Raw genomic sequence first — 17,447 nt, 5'->3', positions numbered from 1 at the left:
TTAAATATTTTAATTAATTTCAAATTTATATATAAAATCTATTATCAATATATTAATTTTTTCTAATTTAACTATTATATATAATGGTTCCCAATCAAGTCAATCTCCAATCAAATTAATTTTAAATATATATAAATTTTATAAAATTCATTATCAATATTTAAACTTTTCATTTTTTTTCAATGGCATATTAAATTTTTCATATTTTTTACAACATATTAACTTTTTCATATATATAAATATTTCTTATATTAATCATCTCTTTTATTATTTTATCTTAAAAAATAATAATACATATAATATTTAACCTATAAAATTTAAAAACATAAATATACATATACGTATAGTTAATCATTACATTTACTCAAAAAAATTCCATGGCATCACCCTCCATCACCGACCCACTGAATATCCTATTGACATTAAAACATAATTTCACATAATGCCTACCATCAATCTTTAAACTCTCCTTGCGTACAGAGACAAAAAGCCCAACGGCCTCGTTGCTCGTTTTGTTTGTTCTCATATCCTCCAATATCCACGTGTTAGCAATCCATTGTGCCGAAGAGTTTGTAGTTATTTCTAATTCTTTCGGACTGTTGGCCTTTAGACACGCCATCTCCTTTTGCTCCACGTATGAAACACGTGTCATCGTCGAGGATCTATGCATTGCCCAAGTTTTTCCAGACCCCAAATGGCAGAGTAGCAGTGCAATGGCAATCAAGTCGTTACAGTAATAAAAGCAATAAGCTGTACCTGATTTCTCGTGGGTTTTAATGGTCATAGTGCACCGTGTGTGTGGGTGGAGCAAAAAAATCAGTTTCCGGGTGAATGAGATTATTTGTTTTCTCGGTGGGAGGAATTACAGGTGATGGCATCGTCGTCGGAGTACAGATGGTCATCAGAAATAATAGAAGTAACGAAGGATCCAGCATCAACGGCATGTGGTGCTTTATGTCCATGTGTTTTGTTTGCACGCAATGTTCATAGCATTACTGACGGCGAGGTCTCATTCTTAAGGTAAGTTTCTGATTTCTTAGCTGTTTCAGGAATTTTCAAAGAAATAATTCCCCTTGTCCTTTAACACCAACTTTCAGAGTTAAAACGCTGGTACTTTAAGATTTCGTAATGAAAAGGCTGGTATCTTTACATCTACTGGGTTGTGCTGGGGAGTTTTCCCTCTTTTACAGGTTCTATAGATTCCAGGAATTGAAAACTTCTTTTGGTTGGTTAGTTGGTACTTCCCAATTCATGGGTTTTGAATTCTGGACGTTAACATCATCAGGCAGTAATCTTAACCAGGAAGTGATGTTAAGAAGTTCCTCCGCTTTGGGGCTGGTTTTGAACTTATCAATCATCAAGAAGTGCCTTCGCTTTGGGGTTTTGAAACCTTGACATATCAATAACATAAGCGATGTTAAGAAGTGCCTCGGCTAACATCATCAAGAAATGCCTGGGATTTAGGGTTTTGAATTCTTGATTTTGAACTCTTGACCTTAACATCAAGGCAGGTCAAGAAATGCCTGGGATTTAGGGTTTTGAATTCTTGACCTTACCAGAAGTGCTTGGAATTTAGGGTTTTGATTTCTTTGACCCCAACATTATCAAGAAGTAAGAAGTAAGTGTAGAGGTGGGTGGGCTTTAGGGTTTTTAATTCTTTAAATTCTTGACCTTGAACCCTTAAGTTTGAAGTTTTAGGGGAGCTTCAAGCAAACGTACGTTGGGCAAATGCCAAACATATGTTTGGGACACACTTCTCCAGAAGTCATCATCAAACATATCACACACTTTTCCAGAGGTCCATATCATCAATCATCAAGAAGTGTTTGGGTTTTAGGGTTTTGCACTATTGACCTCAAAATCATCAAGAAGTGCCTTGCCTAGGCTTGTACACTTAATCACTACCTATTCAAAACTCCTTGAGTAGGAATAGAACTTGATTACGAAGATGGAGAACAATATTAACCATCTTATTCCATCCATCTTTTCCAACTTTTTTTACCAACCTTTTACTTTTGTTGGAAAGTTTGTATTCGGTTTGAATTCCATGTTTCTATGCTCATACAAAATTCCTCCCCGAAAGTTGTCCAAGGTATAAAATTTAATATTTAGTTTTTCCTATTTTGAAGGCAGCTAGTCCTACTCCTTTGCCATGCTAAAGTTGAAGCTATCAATGTACGGATGACAAGTGTAATTTATAAAAGACGCTGCCTCCCCAGTATGGGTAGACTGAGGGGTCAACGAGGTGGGTTGTTACCTTCATCATTTTGTTGTTGCCTTCCTCACTCGCCACCACTTGATTCTGGGAATTCAATTTGATTCCCCGAAATGACATCTCTATCCATGGTTTCAACTATGGACGTCTCCACTCCACCATAGTCAATAAAGGACATCTCCACTCACCATAGTCAATAAAGGACATTTCCACTCCGATGTTTTTTTGCTTGGGTCATCTCCACTCACCATAGTCAATACAGGACATCTCCACTCCGATTTTTTTGCTTGGGTCATTAGACCCACTTCCATCTTCCATCCATATGGCGAATTGGAAGTGACCAAGTCGACTTTGACATCTCCACTCCGATTTTTTTGCTTGGGTCATTAGACCCACTTCCATCTTCCATCCATATGGCGAATTGGAAGTGACCAAGTCGACTTTGACTTTTGCTTAGGCTGTCATTGGGTAATTATTTCTCAATTGGGTCATTAGACCCACTTCCATCTTCCATCCATATGGCCAATTGGAAGTGGCCAAGTCGACTTTGACTTTTGCTTAGGCTGTCTTTGGGTAATTATTTCTCAATTGGGTCATTAGACCCACTTCCATCTTTCATCCATATGGCCAATTGGAAGTGGCCAAGTCAACTTTGACTTTTGCTTAGGCTGTCATTGGGTAATTATTTCTCAATTGGGTCATTAGACCCACTTCCATCTTCCATCCATATCGCCAATTGGAAGTGGCCAAGTCGACTTTGACTTTTGCTTAGGCTGTCATTGGGTAATTATTTCTCAATTGGGTCATTAGACCCACTTCCATCTTCCATCCATATGGCCAATTGGAAGTGGCCAAGTCGACTTTGACTTTTGCTTAGGCTGTCATTGGGTAATTATTTCTCAATTCCACTTCCATCTTCCATCCTTATGGCCAATTGGAAGTGGCCAAGTCGACTTTGACTTTTGTTTAGGCTGTCATTGGGTAATTATTTCTCAATTTTTGAGGAATCACTTCTCAATTTTTAATCATATGGTCATTACTTCCATTACTTCTATTTTTTTGCTTAATCGTATGGTCATTACTTCAATTATTTCCATTATTTCTATTTTTTTGCTTAATCATATGGTCATTACTTCCATTACTTCTATTTGATTTTTTTTTTTGTCTATGTCTAATTTTTTCTGCTGGGGTCATTAGACCCACTTCCATCTATAATCTATGACTCACTTCCATTTATATCTATAATTACTTCCATTACTTCTATTTTTTGCTTAATCATATGGTCATTACTTCCATTACTTCTATTTGATTTTTTTTCTATGTCTAATTTTTTTTGCTTGCGTCATTAGACGCACTTCCATCTATAATCTATGACCCACTTCCATTTATATCTATACCTTGTATGGCCAATACCATCTATATCTATAATTTATATGGCCAATTCGACTTTAACTTTGCCTTTGCTGAGTCATTGGGTCATTACTTCTCAATTTTTGCTTAATCACTTCTCAATTTTTGCGTAACTTCCATTTCCATTTGATTTTTTGTCTAGGTCTAATTTTTTTTGCCTGGGTCATTAGACCCACTTCCATCTATATGGCCCATTCGATTTTGACTTTTCTTTTGCTTAGTCATTGGGTCATTACTTCTCAATTTTTGCGTAATCACTTCTCAATTTTTGCATAATCATATGGTCATTACTTCCATCTGATTTTTTTGCTGGGGTCATTAGACTCACTTCCATCTATACCGCCAATTCGACTTTGACTTTACTTAGCCATTGGATCATTACTTGTCATTACTTCTCAATTTTTTTGTTTGGGTCATTAGACCCACTTCCATCTATCAATTCGACTTTGACTTTGCTTAGCCATTGGGTCATTACTTATCATTACTTCCCAATTTTTGCGTAATCATATGGTCATTACTTCCATTATTTCCATACATATGGTCAATTAGGTCAATTACTTCCATCCATATGGTCAATACCATGCATACTTTCATCAATATGGTCAATTACTTCCATCCATATTTCCATCAATATGGTCAATTACTTCCATCAGTATGGTCAATACCATGCATACTTCCATCAATATGGTCAATTACTTCCATCCATATGGTCAATACGATCAATTACTTCCATCCTTGCATACTTCCATCAATACGGTCAATTACTTCCACCATCCATATGGTCAATATGGTCAATACTGTCAATTACTTCCATCCATATGCATACTTCCATCTATATGGTCAATATGGTCAATTACCGGTATGGTTTCCATATGATCAATACGGTCAATTACTCATATGGTCAATACGATAAGTCTCAACCATGGTCAATAGTAAATTCCGGACATCTCCACTCTTTGGTTAGTCATTTTGGTCATTACTTTAAACGCGGCCTCTCCTTATCCCGTTTGACCAGGTAGCCATATGGTCATAATGGAAGCCTCAACCATGGTCAATAGTAAATACCGGACATCTCCACCCTTCGGTTAGTCATTTGGTCATTACTTGAAACGCGGCCTCTCCTTATCCCGTTTGACCGAGTAGCGAGAAGTTAACGATCTGTCTCATTCAAACCAGCTCCTAATTATACGAAAGGTCTGTATTTTCCAGTTGTATGTTTAAATTTGTATGTTGAACACGAACGGAAGGAAAACCAAGTCCAATTGTATTTTTGGAATTGTTATTTAAGTTTTAAAACCACCCTTTACCTCCAGATATATAAAATACCTCTAGGCACACCCTAAAACACCTCTGGATCTGACTGTAGGGGTTACTGGGAAATGGTTTCTCATAATGTAAAATCTTGTATCAAATTCAGAATTTTATCCCAAACTCACATCCATCGATCAAATTCTCCAATTTTCTTTAAAAATACTACTATCAAATTCCATCTAATTTTCTATAAAAATACGAGTAAAATCTAGCATCCATCTTACAAATTAATTATATCTATTAATCTAAGTAGAGACGAACATGCATGTTTTATTATCCCTCCATCACCTTTTAAGCTGTTCTACGTAGATTTTCTTAGTAAACGCGTTGGTGCTCGGCAAAAAAACATTGTTGATCGGATTTAAGATGATTTTCTGTTTTTTTTTTTCGACAGAAAGTAACAAACTCTCCTTTCATTAGGGTAAAAGTAAAAAGTAGTTTACATATCCAACTCCCTCCATTATGGTAAAAGTAGTTTACATATTCAATGTTCATGGATCTGTATCCTGTTGACCCAGAGTCATTATAATACAGCGTATGGTAAAATGTTGGTTTGGAGGATAGTAATAATATAGTCATTATAATACAGCGTATGGTAAAATGTTGGTTTGGAGGATGGTAATAATATAAGATGATGTTTGAATTAATTCTTACTTTAGAATACAATACAATACCTAATTGTATTGTATTGTATTTAATTAGGTATTATATTTAATTTTTAAATTTAAATGGAATCCCACAATACAATACCTAATTGTATCGTATTTAATTTAAAATTCTAAATTTTTTATTGTATTTAATTTTTAAATTTAAACGGAATCCGGGAATCCCACAATACAATACCTAATTGTATTGTATTTAATTAGGTATTGTATTTAGTTTTTAAATTTAAACGGAATATGTATCGTATTTAATTTTAAATTCTAAATTTTTTATTGTATTTAACTTTTAAATTTAAACGGTATCCGGGAATCCCTAATACCTAATATCGTATTTAATTTTAAATTGTATCGTATTTAATTTTAATACCTAATTGTATTTTAATATCTAATTGTATAGTATTTAATTTTAAATTCTATTTTTTTTATTGTATTTAATTTTTAAATTTAAACGGAATCCCACACTACAATACAATTAATGTATTTTAATGGAGTTGTCTATAATGCGACTTTTTGGAGATTCCGGTGATGGAATCCGGCGGAAGAAATTGAGATTAAATCTTGATTTGTTGCAGTTAAAATGGTTTTTTAACTGCATATTTGGATTCAGCGCCCTGAAAAACCCTTGGGACGCTTTCATTGTGCAGAAACTAGCTATCAAACTTGCGATTCCAATAAATTACTGCCGGATTTCGACCAGAAAAACCCACCGGAAAGTCTTTCAAAAAGTCGCATTATAGACAACTGCTATTTTAATACCTAATTTTATCGTATTTAATTTTAAATTCTAAATTTTTTATTGTATTTAATTTTTAGATTTAAACGGAATCCTACAATACAATACCTAATTCTAATTGTATTTAATTTTAGATTCTAATTGTATTTAATTTTAAATTCTAAATTCTGAATTTTTTTTACTGTATTTAGTTTTTAAATTTAAACGGAATCCCACAATACAATACCTAATTCTAATTGTATTTAATTTTAGATTCTAATTGTATTTAATTTTAAATTTAAAAATTTAGAATTTAAGGGAGGGCCTATGCCAAGGTATTGAATCTCACAATACAATACCTAATTAAAATTTTAAAAATTTAGAATTTAAGGGAGGGCCATGCCAAGGTATTGAATCTCACAATACAATACCTAATTAAAATTTAAAAAATTTAGAATTTAAGGGAGGGGGCCATGCCAAGGTATTGAATCTCACAATACAATTCGTAATTGTATTGTATTAAAAAATTGATTGTATTGTATTTAATTTTTAAATTTAAATTGAATCTCACAATACAATACCTACCTAATTGTATTGTATTTAATTTTTAATTTAGAAATTTAGAATTTATGTTTTATGTGTGTTCAAAATATTGTATTTTTTCATTTTGAAAGTTCCAAGTGTAACTCCCTTTAGGGAAGGCCCGTGCCAATATGGGTTGTATTTCATTTTTATTTATTTAATTTTTAAATTTAGAAATCTAGAACCAATGTTTTATTAATTTTCCATTTTTAAAGTTCTAAGTGTAACTCGGTCCAAGGAAGAGCCATACCCATAAATATGTCACAACTGTGACATTCATCTTCATCGGCAGGTGTAGATGTGTGCTTGCAGAAGTAAAATTAGATGAAATTAGCGTAGATGTGCGCTGGCCTATTTGCTACAGTTTAGCTGGGAGCCAAATCACAGTATGCACAAAGGAACCCTGAAAATAAGTAGCCTGCTAACTCTTCTAACTCTCAATTTAGCCTGCTAACTCTTCTAACTCTAATTAATTGAGTCTGGGATTGGAACGCTGAAAATAAGTAGCCTTAGCCTGCTAACTCTCATTAAATGAGAGTGGGATTGGAAGGTTGAAAATAAGTAGCTTACTAACGCGTGGCATGCCCATAGTTTTAAGCTAAGGCGCTGCATGCTCATAGTTTAGAGCGCACAGTTAGATTTCGGCAAGCCTCTTATCTAATAAGAGTATATACAGCCTCGCTCATTTAATACCTACGAGTAAATACATATAAGAGTGTATATAAGTTCCCGGATGCGGGTGACAATGGAGGACAGTGAGGTGGCTGCCAACTGGGTTGGCGTGTGGCGAGTGCACAAGGCCTCCCGCAAAGCGGCACAGTGGTCAAAAATGGCATTAACCATCGCTATAAATGCACCTCGAGTGAGCGCTGCCACCATTCCGTTAACCGCCATCAACCTCGGCTCAAGGTAACCATGAACTCTTGGGAAAATACCACCTCTGCTCCTGCCAATCCTCCCCTGCAACCTCGGCCCTTGCAATGCCTCTGCCCTCATGCAGTGGCGGCACCCAGCTCCCGCACAACCACTGGGAGACGCTGTAATCTTTATTGCTGCATCGATTTTGGCTCGGGCATCCACTTCACCCACAGCCTGAATTTTCAATTTATCATCCCTTCGGCCCTGGTTGCTCATCCCTCTGCTGAATTGCTTGCTAGCTCCACTGCAACACTGCATCCCATTGTGCCCAATTCTAAACGAAACTCGCCTCCAATTGTAGACAGCATGGTGCGACATAGGATGCGCAGCCGTAGGGGTGGGAGTCGAGGGAGCCTGAGTCGCTCCCAGCGCTCTTCTGCTTCGGAGACCACTTCCTCTCTGGCTGAGCAGAACACTGGTCATTACCCATTTACGCGCAGTGGAAGAGGTCGCTTCCACTCGGTGGCCTCTGCTACGCCTCCCAGCAGCTTCCCCTCCACTTCCAGTGCATCTCCCAAAAGCACTCCACCAGCTCCTCAACTGCACTCCCAGATTGCCCAATTCTCCTTCCGCTCCGCCCTAAACTAGCCCTAATCATTGCCACCATCACCATTAGCTTTCACAAGGAACAACAAAATTCTGAGGCACAAGACTCCGAGGTTGGAGGACGACTCATGGCAACTAAGGAGCAAGGAGCAATGGGAGGTGGCCCCACCAAAGCAATGGGGCTCTCGAACATTGCTGATGGCAGACACACCACAGTGGGGAGCAGCCAAACCAAAGCCAAAACGGATCTGGCTCAAACGAGTCTTCAGGGCGCAGAGGAGCGGAGCCAGGAGCAGCAGACCAGACGCACAGGGAAGGAAGTGCAAGTGGCTCCACAAATGAACTGGGTCATAGACGAATACTGTTGCCTCATCGAGGAAGAACAACCGGAGTTGCAGGCTGGCAACACGAAGACTTCGCCGTTGGCAAGTGGCGACATGGACGAGTACAGATGCTTCATCGTGGAGGAGCACCCTCTGTCGCCGCCACGTCCCTAGCCCACCACCTCGATGCCGTGTGTTCGCTGCCTGGTCTACCACCTTGCTGCCACTCAACGTGCCACATGCCTGCCTAGTAGACTGCCACTCAGCATGCCACTTGTCTCAGGTTCATTAGGACTCTGTTTTTTAGTTTATGCTTTCACTGGGGTTTTTTGGGGAAAACTTAAAATTTTAGGCTCTTCAGTTGGGTTTACTTTTTCTAGTCTCCTTAGATACAATGATACAAACTGGATAATTTGCTGGTTTCCCCTGCGTGGGCAGCAAGATAATTTTTTGAGACACTTTGGTTAAGAACTGGTTTCCCTTTTGGGCAGTTCAATTCTAGTTTTTTTGCTGGTTGATGCCTTTCCTCTGGCATAGATAAGTACAGGCTTCGGCCTCATTGTATAATACTCTTTTTACCTTAATAGAATTAGTATATACACAACCCCGCTCATTTAATAACCATTGCTCATTTAATACCCATTGCGACACCACATCTCTTTTATCTCTTTTCTGTTGAGACACCACATACCCCTATCTCTACTTTTCTTGAGACACCACATACCCTTTCCCTTTTAGAAAGGGAATCTTCAAGCTTACGAAGGCGTTTTAATTGATTAAGCCTGCGCGTGGAGAACCTTGGTCCGCAATATTGGAGGCTTTGTAATTGATGAAACCTGCGAGTGGAGAACCTTGGTCCGCGAGATTGGATGGTACAGATTCAATTAAAACAATGCAGCACTAAGATGAAATTTATCAGATGAAATCAACCCACGTATGAAGCCCATGAGCTCTTCCCTATCTAGGATTCGTGAGTGTTATTAATGTTATATAATACTGCACTAAGATTAAATTTATTAGATGAAATCCAACCCACGTTTGAAGCCCGTAAGCTCCTCTGTATCTGAGTAGAGGATTCGTCAGTGTTATTAACGTTATAATCTGCTGCTCCGAATTTTTTTCAGAGGGATTTCGTTTGGAGCAAAAGCGGTCTGGGCGTTTTCCTTCGAGAAAGAAGCAGACGTTTCCTGCTTTCCTTTGAGAAAGCAGGCGGTTTTTCTTTACTTTTCCACCTTAGCCACCACACATATTAGAATGTGTGCAGCTTACGTTATATTTATTTTATACATAAAATTATACTTATTTTATCAAAAAAAAATCACGAAGTGTAAGGAGGCTGCAAATTTGCTAAAAAAATAAAATCTGGTTAAATTTTTTGGAAATCTTGGTTTCAGCCATTAAGATTTTGGATTTTGAGTTTAATGGGGTTTTTCATGGTGCTGAATCTATTTTTATTACTATCAAAAATATGATTCAATGTGGATTTTGGGTGTCATGGGATTTTTCATGGTGCTGAATCCATTTCTATTACTATCAAAAACATGATTCAACCACACCTACCATCAGAATTTTTAGAAATCCATTTCTACTACTATCCAAAATTATGAATTTTTAGAAATCCATTTCTATTATTATCAAAAATATGATTCATCCACACTTACCAGCAGAATTTTTGGAAGTGTGCTAGTGCAAAAAAAGGCCAAAAATGAGAAAAAAGAGATAAAAAATGATTCAGCCACACCTACCAGCAGAATTTTTGGAAATCTTATCAAAAGATTGTGTGTGCTGGCGCAAAAAAAGGCCAAAAATGAGAAAAAAGAGATTAAAAAAATTCTGTGTGGAATTCTTAGTAAAAGAACTCTTGTGTGCCAGCCCCAAAAAAGGCCAAAAATGAGAAAAAGGGTTATAAAAAAATCTGTGCCAAAAATGAGAAAAAGGGGTTATAAAAAAATCTCTGCTCAAAAAATTAGAAAATTGGGTTATAAAAAATCTGTGTGGTCTTTTAACTTCTTTTCTCATTTTGGTCGAAAAAAAAAAAAAATTAAAAAGAGTTAAAAGAGAAAAAAAGTCAGACTTATCTAAAATTTTTACTCTAAAATTTTTAACTATTTTTTTTTTAAAAAGAGTTAAAAGAGAAAAAAAAGTCAGACTTATCTAAAATTTTTACTCTAAAATTTTTAACTATTTTTTTAAAATACAATTTCAGCAGAAATTTTAACTATTTTTTTAAGATACAATTTCAGCAGAAATTTTAACTATTTTTTTAAGATACAATTTCAGCAGAAGTTTTGGAAATCTTAATTTCAGTAGTCAAGATTTTGGATTTTGGATACCATGGGGTTTTTGATGGTGCTAAATCTATTTTCATAATTATCAAAAACATAATTCAACGACACCTACCATCAAATTTTTAAGAAAAAATGCACAGATTCCACCAGGCTTGGGCTCTGCTACCAACAGACAAATCCAAAAAATTATACGATCGAAAAGTTAATTTAATCTGGTGGCTCGTGACGTGCTTCCGTGTCTCAACCTATCACATGGTTATGGTTATTGTGCGAGAAGAACGTATCACATGATTTAATTACGTTTATTACATCTATACATTACTCTCTTATTTAACTCTCAGAATAGTAGTTACTATGTTTAGAGAGATGACATGAATATAGGTAAATAGAATGATTCAGTATTTAAATAATAATAAAAAAATTAAGTAGGTCATTTCAAAAGTGGATAAAAATGCTGATGAAAACCACACCAAATAATGAAAATTTTTGTACTTTGATATGTTTTTTATCTGATTTCCATCCGTATTTTATCTACTTCTGAACTAATGAAAATTTTTGGACGTTGATATCTTTCTTATCTGGTTTTCATATGTATTTTATCTACTTCTGAACTCGCGTAGATTATACTTTTTCTCCGCCATTCACTCTGACCTGCCACTTCATTGCTTTAAGATACAATTGCTTTTAACCATCAATAACATAGATTTTTTGACATAATTCCATCTCTGAAAACATAAAGAACTAATTGATTTTTGACATAATTCTCATCTCTGAAAACATAAGAACTACTATTTTGACACGTAGTCTGGATACTACTGATGTCCCGTAGTCTATCATACTAACTTAATCCTTTTCAAAGTTATTAGCTCTGGGCGTAACTCTGTCAATTTTTTTCAAAGTTGGTAGCAATTGGTGTATCTCTGCCATGGGAGGGCCCAGAAATATCCGAGATTAATCAGAGCACTGTGAGATTTATCAGCATATCTAGATTAGATTAGCGTAGATAGTTAATCTCCATTAATTTTTATGTTCTTTAATGTAGAGTTTCTTCATAAATCGGATTTTGAGATTTAGCATGATTTACTTGGTTATGGATACGGGTGGGGCTAGATTTGATTTAAGATACATTTATCTAAAATTTGGAAAAAGATGGATTTACTTGGTTTTTGAAAAGATGGATTTGCTTGGTTTTTGATAGCATTACTTAATAGCTCGCAATGAACTTAATAGAGTCTGGTTTAAGATGGTTTTAAGTAGTGAGTTTAAGATGATCTATGCTAAAATGGTGATTTTATTTTCTTCTATCAGAAAAATATAAGATCTTTGGCTCTGCAGACAATCGTCGTCCTCTTGTTGTAAATCACAGACTACTGTCTCTGCAGACAATCGTCGTCCCCTTGTTGAAAATCACAGATGGCTGATTAAAGAAACAAAAGAGATACTCTGTTTTTTTGGTATTTTTCAGTGTTTTTCTCTGTATTTTCAGTGTTACACAGAGTAATGATGATATCCCTTTAAGTGTTACATAATACATAGATCTCCCCTACCAGGAAGTGTAATGTAATACACGGATCCCACAGATCTGGAAGTGTTGCATGATACAGAGGGAAGATAATACAGAGAGTGTGGAGGATCGCCCCTACCCGGTATGTTAGCACCTCGAAACTCTAGGTACAATACTCCAACCGAGGCTGTAATCATCTCTCTTCTCTGGGTATAGTTGCATATGATTGAATAATGCGGAAACAGGGGAAAAGGATCCTTACAGGTATTTAAGGACTCATCAGACCAAAATATCAATTTTTTTAACGATTCAGGAAACAAAATCATAAATTGGCTACTAAGGGGGTTCATAAGTATCTTGATCTATCATTGACATTTACTGAACTCTGCTAGACTGCTGAGTGCTCTTTTAGGTGAGAGAAAAGCCCAAAATATGCGCAAAAAATTCCAATCCTGCTGTGTTTTTTTAATGGTGAGGTGAAATATGTCCTTGCTTTTGAGTTTGAACTAGTGGTGGAATGGCTGACAAAGTATGGAGTAAAGAGTGCATAGCTTTCTGACTTTTTCGGGAGGGCTTCCTGTGCCTGGAAACATTTAGGGTCCCTGAAACACGTTTCCTACCCCTGGGAAACAGCTTCTCAGATTCATAGCTTCTGAAAAACGTCATTTCTTGTTTCAGCTTTCTAACAAACAATAGGTGTAATAGTCAAATGCCAATGCAGATTGCATTTCACACCATAGATGTAAGAGTCAATGCCAATGTAGATTGCATTTCACTCAACAATACCGAAGAGCTTCACTTACATGGTCCCCTATTTCGTATGATACTCTCTTAAACAAGAACTGCTCCTCGGAAATGGGAAACTCGTTCCATTGCTTCCCACGCTCTTGGAAGCTTTGAAACTGTATGGGAAGGTTCTCTTTACAGTGGGAGTTGCAAATGGGAAACTCGTTCCATTGCTTCCCACGCTCTTGGAAGCTTTGAAACTGTATGGGAAGGTTCTCTTTACAGTGGGAGTTGCAATGGGAGCTTGGGAAAATTTCGAGAGTTTTGCAAACTGGTTTTTTTTTTAGTTACGGCATTCTCTGGGGTTGGGGAATACAAATGCTGACAAATATGTTGAACTGTCCACAAAACATGAGCCTTTGTTGAAACCTCCCCGGGAAAAAAGGCCAAAGACATCCTTAAAGACATCCTTAACACTGATATCTTTAATTGAGAAACTGGAGAATCTCTTGATGAGTTAAGGAAGCGTGTGGCACCTCAATCTAAGGGCGATATCAGGGATGTCATTGCTGATGAATATTTATTTTGTTCTTTGTCTCTATATATCATAGAAGATTGTGTGCATATTGTATGTTGCAGCCAATGCTTAACCATTAGAGTTGCTTTACTTTTTCTCTTAAAAATAACTAGAGAAACATAGGTAAAATTGTTCCTTTGTATTTTTAACGCAGATTGTCTCAAAGACTAGTCATGTGTCAGAACTCATAATTAACTTGACATTTTAATATTTTATATATATATATAAGAGAGTGACATTTTAATATTTTATATATATAAGGGAGAGACTCAGGGAGAGGAACAACCAGAGAATATATTTATATATAAAAAGAATATATTTATATATAAAAGAGATTATATATTTAAATTGATTTTAATATTTTGATTTAATCTTAATTTTAATTATTGTATAAATTATATAATTAAAAATATATTTTTTATATTTTATTTTTTATTATATAATATTACCGCTTTTTGATTAGCCGTTTCCTGTAAATTTTGGGAAACCTCTAGCTGTTCCCGACACCCGTACCCAAGTTCTCAACATTCCCACGTTCCAAAAACTCATTCAACATAGGTATAATACTAATTGTGTCAGTTGGAAGAAGATCAATTGTTTAAAGATAGAATTTAACACTGACTACTGAAAGCGAACTGTCATAAACGGAACGTGTGCTCTGTAGCCTATTATGTTTTAATGCCAACAATAAGTCCGGAAATGGACCTGGATTGGATTCTCAGTCAAAGATGGAGCTGCACTTGTTTCCCTGCACTTAAAATCTTCACTGGGCATCCTTTTTTACTATAAGTCGCTGAATATCCTGCTTGATTTAAAGAGTTATTTTCTCAATATCCTGCTTGATTTAAAGAGTTATTTTCTCATGTCCTAGTATTTACCATTTTGCCTTTTAGATAACCTTTTTCATTTTCAAATTCTTTACAGTTCCCAAAGTCTCCTTTGGTTTCTGTAGTGTTGTTGTGCTCTTGATGAACAGTGAAATCTAAGTCCCAATCCCCTGAATGATTCATATAGCCTATATTACTTGGCTATGATGTGCTTTCATGAATTGTTGCAGATTTATGGAAGTGATTTCTATAATTTCACCAACGGATAACAGAATAGCTTAGCTTCTGTACTGATATGTAGTGAAACTCTATTGTTATGTAGAAGCTGGAAATCACAACTACTTTGGCTATGATGTGCTTTCATGAATTGTTCCAGATTTATGGAAGTGACTTCTATAATTACACCAATAGATAATAGAATAGCTTAGCTTCTGTACTGATATGTAGTAAATCTGTATTGTTATGTAAAAGCTGGTAATCACAGTTGTCTGATTAAGTTTAGATGTTTCTTGTTTGGATGCAGAGCATGCATGACCCATCTTCTTCTCGGTGGATGCTGGGGAGCAGCTGCTTGTTTAGTGTGTGGACCAATTGGGTACTGGTTTACATGTTTGCCATGTTATTCAGCTCCATATAGAAGTCAACTAAGGAAAAAGAACGGGCTGCCTGAGATGCCATATTCCGATTTTGCAACTCATTTTCTTTGCCACCCTTTTGCAGTGTGCCAAGTACTTACTACTTCCTGCCTGATCTTTATTGCAATGATTTAATATTACACGGCCTTCTTGGTTGTTTTGTGCCTCTGTTGTTTTCCTTTAACAAACTTATCCCTTGGATAAAGGATTTGAAAGCATATAATAGTTCTAAGATTTTTGTGTGGCATTTTGTTCTCCAGGAATTCAGAGAAATAAAATATACTCAGTCGCAGTGTATACCTGGACCAACTGAAAGCACAGTCGACAGGGGCCCAGATGAAACTGTAGCTCATGTGGAAGCTGTCCAAAAAATGGAAAGATGAGGTCATGTGGAAGCTGTACTAAATAATAGCTATCTTCTTTTCTACTAAATAATGTTGTTAGTCATTTCACTTTCTTAGCATAGGTTAATGGTATCTATCTTTTGTTGTCCTATTTTATTAACCTATTAACATAGGTTAAGTCAATTTCAACCAATTTTTCAACTAGATATTTCCAGTAGAATTAATCCAGTTGTATAGAGTCATAATCTTTCCAAATTCATGATCGTAGGCATTCACAATCTGATTAATCAATCATGGTATGGACGAACAGAACTTTCTTAGCATAGGTTAATGATATCTTTTGTTGTCTTACTTTATTAACCTATTACCATAGGTTAAGTCAATTGTAACCAAATTTCAAGTGAATATTTTCCAGTAGAATTAATCCAGTTGTGTAGAGTCAATTCTTTCCAAATTCATGATCTTAGCATTCGCAATAAACAATCATGGTATGGACGAACTGTAATTCTTTTTAAATCTTAGTGTTCCCTCAGCTTTCAAATTTTAACAACAATAATCGGAATAATTATTCACTTGCATGTAAATATGACAATTGTAACCATTTTATGGCGTGGGATGATTATCATATTTATGCTCAGTCTTCTGGAGATTAATTAAAGATAATTATATCATGTATTGTAATTTATTCTAAGTTAGTCGGGATAATATATGTTGTAATTTATTCCAACTTAGTAGGGATAAGTTAGTAGTGATAACATATTTGTGTATAAAGAAGGATCAAAATCTTTAAATCCCTAGGCTGCAGGGAGTAGTTGTTAAGTAGGAAATTATTGTGTATCATAAAATGATTCATGACAATTAGAATATTTTTTTAAGTTATCTTTTAATACATAAAGAACGATGTATATATTAAGTTTATTAAGCTCTCATGTGGTAGAGTATCCTGTAGAGGATAAGTGGAAAGTAAATATTAAATATTTAATTTAATTATAAAAAAGAAACATGGTTCCTTGTAAAAAAAAATTCGGTGTCTTTGAAGTGTTACTTTTCATTAATATGTGATACTTTCCGTTAATACAATATCTATAGTCTTACTATAGAAATGGAGTTACAAAAAAAATTTTCTGAGAATAATATATTTCCGAGAGTCGGCACATAATCTAATATTTTTCCCAAAATTGACACATAATCTCCACAATGCCCAACAGGCTGAGGCTAGGGGTGGGGGCGGCAGCGTGTTACCCATGTTACTTTCCATTAATACAATATCTATGCTCTTACTATAGAAATGGAGTTGCAAAAAAATAATGTCTGAGAATAATATTTTTCCGAGAATTGGTCTGCCATCTCCACAGCTGAGGCTAGGGGTGGGAGCCGTGGCAGGTTAAAAGTATTAACTTTAGATAATATTCTCATGTTTAGTTCGTTGAGAGCTTTTAGATAATACTATCATATTTAGTTGGTTGAAAGCTTTTTGATAATATAAACTATCATATTTAGTTGGTTGAAAGCTTTTTGATAATATAAACTTTCTCATTTGTTGAGAACTTTTTAATGATATAAATTTTGCAAAGTTTATTGCAAATGTCAAGATCAAAAGTTATTTTCAAGTTGCTCATTTGAACTTTGTTTCTCAAGTATGTTTACTTAAGCAGACCTCTAAACTTTATTGCAATTAATGTCAGGATTAAAAGTTATTCTCAAGTTTGCTCATTTAAACCTTCTTTCTCAAGTTTTGTCATTTAAGCAAACCTTGTTTCTTAAGTTTGGTCATTTAAATTTAAACCTTGCCACAAGTTTGGTCATTAAACCTTTCCACGAAAACAAGTTTGGTCATTTAAGCACACCTGTAAAGTTTATTGCAATC

General features: G+C 35.5%; 1 protein-coding gene across 1 annotated transcript; it reads left to right on the top strand.

The window, feature by feature from the left end:
- Positions 1-693: 693 nt before the first annotated feature.
- LOC149141025 (cell number regulator 5-like) lies at positions 694-15,835 on the top strand. The gene is made up of 3 exons (XM_089449547.1): positions 694-1,020; positions 15,125-15,329; positions 15,497-15,835. The coding sequence occupies exons 1-3, from the start codon at positions 872-874 to the stop codon at positions 15,617-15,619; spliced, it is 477 nt and encodes a 158-aa protein (XP_089305673.1). The 5' UTR covers positions 694-871; the 3' UTR covers positions 15,620-15,835.
- The last annotated feature ends 1,612 nt before the right edge of the window (positions 15,836-17,447 follow it).

This window comes from Pinus tabuliformis, chromosome X (genome assembly GCF_031772625.1).
Source record: "Pinus tabuliformis cultivar Carrire ecotype Pingquan chromosome X, CPIR1, whole genome shotgun sequence".
Lineage (NCBI taxonomy): Eukaryota > Viridiplantae > Streptophyta > Pinopsida > Pinales > Pinaceae > Pinus > Pinus tabuliformis.
The sequence above is the reverse complement of the archived record's forward strand: the minus strand, read 5'-3'. Positions and strand labels throughout refer to the sequence as shown.

Excerpts from the sequence above, each read along its gene's own strand:
- LOC149141025 (XM_089449547.1), top strand. The coding sequence starts at position 872 with ATGGCATCGTCGTCGGAGTACAGATGGTCATCAGAAATAATAGAAGTA. Across the intron at positions 1,021-15,124 it reads GGCGAGGTCTCATTCTTAAG|AGCATGCATGACCCATCTTC; the intron begins GTAAGTTTCTGA and ends GTTTGGATGCAG. Across the intron at positions 15,330-15,496 it reads ACCCTTTTGCAGTGTGCCAA|GAATTCAGAGAAATAAAATA; the intron begins GTACTTACTACT and ends TTTGTTCTCCAG.